The sequence below is a fragment of the Pelodiscus sinensis genome, chromosome 16 (genome assembly GCF_052426305.1).
Source record: "Pelodiscus sinensis isolate ZL-2025 chromosome 16, ASM5242630v1, whole genome shotgun sequence".
NCBI lineage: Eukaryota > Metazoa > Chordata > Testudines > Trionychidae > Pelodiscus > Pelodiscus sinensis.
The window spans coordinates 16,827,947-16,832,708 of NC_143067.1; the positions used below are offsets into that span (position 1 = coordinate 16,827,947).

A 4,762-nucleotide genomic window follows, 5' to 3' on the forward strand; every position below is an offset into this window, starting at 1 on the left:
TTAAAAATTAGAAATTGATATGTATTTTGATATTAAAATATTTAAAACACTCACAGATAATATTAACAGGCAGATGTAAAAATTAGATATGCAGCTAAAACTGCTGTGTAGTTTGTAGTTTATTTCCTCTTTCAATGATTTGCAAGTCAGATAAGATAGTAATCATGGTATGAGGTTATATATAAGCATGCTGAATAGCTATTTGTAAAGAGAGATGAGCTTGAATACAAAATAAAGTTATAGTAAATTGCAAAAAATTCTAAGTCTACACATATTGCATTTAAAATGTATAAATACGTGTTTTTGATATTTCTTAGTCTTGGGATACGCAGTCATTTTGTTCCTCTGAAGATAACAACATCAAACTCACAACACAATATCATCACTGCTATAGTGAAAGAAATTAAATCTTTACTTGATAAAGTAAATGTCTCTCTGAATTCCCAGGTAAGTCAATTTCAGGGGTTATTTTCTGAACAATTTCTTTTTGTGCTCATTTTAAACGTGAATCTGACTGATTTCTTTCATTTTTAGGAAAAATTTATCACACCAGAAAATGTCAGGGTAAGCAACTGTGGTTTATTACTGTAATTATTTTTATATTGTTTAGGGAAATATATTCGGGATTTGCAAGACACGTGAAAATGCAGGCTTTCCAAAGTCCAACAGATTATTATGGCATATGAAATAACAGCTAAGGCATGGGAATAGTAAATGAGAATTTTCTCTATGAAAAAAATCAAACAATGGCTTGGAAAAAGGGGTTTTTCCTTAGTAACTTGTGACATTTATTTGATGATTCTCTAAAATACCAATACAATGTATCGTGATATTTTTCTACTGTTAAGGATGATGTACCATAATATTTTCTTTCAAATGGAGACAGTCAACTTGAATTTTAATAATTTGTCTAAGATCAAAACATTCCAGTTGTTGATGGACACAGTGTTCCCTGATTTTTTTAAAAATTCTTTTAATACATTTTTATAATGGGTTTTCTGTTCTGAAGTTGATGTGCATATGGGTCTTTTCATCCAGGCAGAAAGTGACTAAGTATATGAGAAAAAACAATGAAACTGATTATATATTAGAGTATATATTAGAGTGTATCTGTATCAGTATCTACCAACTCACGTATTAATGTGTGGTGTTATATTACATAATACATATATCACATTAATACAACATGAGTTGGTAGATACTGATACAGATACACTCCCTCTCAGGAGTGTCTTTTTTTTTTGAAAGTTCAAATATGGTAACCCTATTATATATAAAAGAATCCTCTCCGGAATAAATTCAAATCAACTGAAAGATTTCAGTTGAACTCAATTAGGCCCAAAACACTGCCAAAGCTCAAAATAAACTAATCAAATAATAAAACAATAATAATAGAGAAAATATTTACTGCTCAGTTTTTAGGTATAATACCTATGATTTGTAACTATTGTGTGTATAAAATTTTCAGACAAATGCTAACTTTTCAAAAGTTTGTAGGAGGACAACTGAAGAAGGAAAAGGAGTAACATTTGTGTTAAAAATTATTTTACTATTGAGATATAATATATGATTTTACTGACATTTAAAAAAAAACTATCTTGGTGTAAAGTGTAATATAAGCTTATACAATACAGTTACAGTTAACTTTTCTCCTGTTTATCTCAGTCTCTAAATTGTTCACATAGGTACATAGAGAAATTTATTCAGGAACTCCACAAAATAAAGGGAAAAGATGAATGGAAAATTGAAGGCGACATGAAAGCACTGGAAGAAAAATGCCCATTTCTAGAAGTAGGTATTTTTATTTATTTTGTTTTACAAAGTGTTTTTCCACATAGATATCAATTTATTCAGCTCTTTCTCTCATGTTGATTTGTTTATTCAGTAAATCCTTTCAAAAGAAGCTTGAATCTTCTCTAAAAGTACATGGGGCCTACCCCAGAGTACCCATCTCTTCATTTAGCTCTCTTTGACTGCAACAATGGAATGACTGGGGCTCTGAATAGGGTTGCCAAATGGTTTCAACAAAAATACCGGACACACTTGACATTACATCACAATTTACATTATATCTTATTTAGAAAATACTGAACATTTATATTTTCTCAATTTGTTTCCTGAACAGAAAGCTCAAATACTGGACTGTCTGGTTCAAAACTGGACACCTGGCAAGCCTAACTCTGAAGTCTCGACTAACTAGAAAGTTAATGAAAGTTGTGCCTGATTACGGAATGGGTGAAAACTGATGGCCAAGTTGTCCATTCATAGAAATATTTAAGGGCAGGAAATCTGTGCAAGGTTCTGCAGAAGAGACTTCTCCCCTATTGCTATATTAGACAATTGATCTATGCCAGAAGTAGAAATCTTGAGGGGTGGGATGCTGGAAATCAGTGAGACCCTAGGGCAAATGGAGGTCTAATGCCCCTACATCAGCTCACCAAAACACTTCAAGGCAGGACAGTCCCACGGGAGAAACTCCTTGCTAGGTTCTACAACCACTGAATGTCCAAGGACAGGACCTCCACCTTAAAGGGGCAATTTGTGTGTATGGTGGAGAGAAATGGGGTTACCACCTCCCTTGCATCTTCACGTAGCCTGAAGTCACTCTTCAACCCCCTGCCTCTCTTTCCCCTTCTTCAGTGCTCCTTAAACCCAACACACTTCAAAAGCAAATTAAAACATCTCCCAGTTGGGGTCCAATGTATTCAGTCCTCAGGTACACACAGGCCCTCCAGACCCAACACCACTTTAGTGTCTCTTCACTTACCAACGGAGTTTCCAGCCCTTGCTGTCAGAACTGCAAGAGCCAGGCCAGCTACAACTCCCCAGGACTCTGCATCCGGAGCATCTGTCTTCCCACCCTGCAGCCACTTGCTGCTCTTTATAAGGAAATCGGCTCCTCTCATTCAGGTGTAATTCCTTTAGGAAACAAGGGTGGCTAGCCCTCTAGTCATTAAGGGGCAAGCCACTTGGTTACACAAGTCCCCTCAGTTAATCATCACACACAGATCCCTAGACATTCAGCAAGGCCGGGAGACGGGACTTGAGTTCTCAATCTATGCAGCAATAGGGTTTGGGAAGAATTTGTGGAAGGTTCCCAGCAAGTTGGCTCTTTCACAAAGTTTGCTTCTCAGCTTTCCAACAAAATATACAGCTGGTAGAAATTTTTCAAATCTCTGCTTTTAAATTGAAATTACAAAAATCAAAGCCTTTTTGGCAATACCTCCCCCTCTCCTGCATTCTAACAAGCTCCAGTCCTTGAGGACTTCAAGATTTGACTATCATGCACAGACTCATGCCTATACAGTCCATTAGTGACTTTAGTTCACTCTGACTTTTAGCAAGCTTGATGGCTTTTCATTGTGGTCCTTACAAAAAAAGGAATGACTGCAAAGAAACTGCACCCCTTGGCACTACTAGCAACCACTTCAGAGAACTACAATGCAATTAACAGGGAGGATACAGACAGTACTCACCAACAGGTATCATAGGCCATTTTAATCGCTTGAAGGGTGATGCTGAGATGTATTGTTTTTCTATCTGCACTTTTTCTACTGACTGGTTTTACAGCAATAATGAGGCCTAACTGAAAGGGTGCATCAGCAAACTCTATAGACACAAGTGAGAGGAGATCTGAGAGAGAGAAACTGTCTGCCACAGCAACAGCTTGTCTTTTCTAAAAACAATGTTGATAATGTTATACCAGTCCTCTATGGCTCAGGAAATGTCAAGGTGCTCCAGGACAGGCTTTAAGGATCCATGGTCTGTATTGTCTGAGTTAAAGAACATATATTTTGATATGGTAGCTCACACTTCCATCTGTCACATGCTACTCACCCAGGAGCTGCAGAGGGGATGGGGTACTATGTATGTTATCAAGGGTAATCAAAACAAGGACTCACATTACTGCTCTGTTGGATTAATATGGAGCCATGTGTTGTGAGCATGGGGCGAAGAAGAAGTTGCCCTGGTTTCACATGTTATACTGATAATTTAGTCTGAGTGATATCAAACATGTAATATTTGGATGGAGATTAAATAATGTGTTTTTCCTCCTTAGAAATCTCACAGAAATTATTCATCCTGCAAGACTGAAATAACAAATTTTAATAGTTTTAAAGAGAAATTAGAGACTTTTGTGTCTTGGATCAACCAGGAAAGTACAACAAAATGTTGGACGAAACCCTAGAAAATGGACAAAGAATACACATCTCCTAAATATAAGAATGCATCCCTGAAGAACTATTGAAATCATCACTTTGTAAGAAAAGAACCACACAGCAAAAAAAGTTATTTCTAACTGGAGTCTGCACTGAGCGTTACACACAGAAAGGAAAGCAAGAAAACAGACTTTGCAGATAAAGCAATCAAAATGTTAGAGAAGAAAGGAGATTTGAGGCTAAGTGTGAATGACAAATGATAGTAGTTATTGAAAATGAAAATTAGTTACGTGAAATAAAGATGTATGTGTGTGTACAAACTAAGATAACGGTGGCTGTGATGTTTTACAGATAAGGCAGGGGGAAAAATGTACTTTGGGCTACAAATCTACGTGGGCGGAGGGGGCCTGACTTAACAATACGGCCCCAGTTCAGCAAAACATTTAATTACATTTTGAAGTTTAAGTGTACAGTAGTCAACAGGGCCGTTTACATGCTTTACTGAATTGGGGCTGTAGTTTTTAGAGAGTCAACAGTTTTCATCTGCCATGTTTTAGTTTCCCAGCAGCCTAGTACTGCTGTGAATTACATTCAACACCCAG

General features: G+C 36.6%; 1 protein-coding gene across 1 annotated transcript; it reads left to right on the plus strand.

The window, feature by feature from the left end:
- Positions 1-224: 224 nt before the first annotated feature.
- On the plus strand, positions 225-4,521 carry LOC149523506 (uncharacterized). Its single transcript, XM_089769500.1, has 4 exons — positions 225-447; positions 535-564; positions 1,666-1,791; positions 4,061-4,521. The coding sequence occupies exons 1-4, from the start codon at positions 286-288 to the stop codon at positions 4,187-4,189; spliced, it is 447 nt and encodes a 148-aa protein (XP_089625626.1). The 5' UTR covers positions 225-285; the 3' UTR covers positions 4,190-4,521.
- Positions 4,522-4,762: the final 241 nt, after the last annotated feature.

Excerpts from the sequence above, each read along its gene's own strand:
- LOC149523506 (XM_089769500.1), top strand. The coding sequence starts at position 286 with ATGTATAAATACGTGTTTTTGATATTTCTTAGTCTTGGGATACGCAGT. Across the intron at positions 448-534 it reads ATGTCTCTCTGAATTCCCAG|GAAAAATTTATCACACCAGA; the intron begins GTAAGTCAATTT and ends TTTCATTTTTAG. Across the intron at positions 565-1,665 it reads TCACACCAGAAAATGTCAGG|TCTCTAAATTGTTCACATAG; the intron begins GTAAGCAACTGT and ends TGTTTATCTCAG.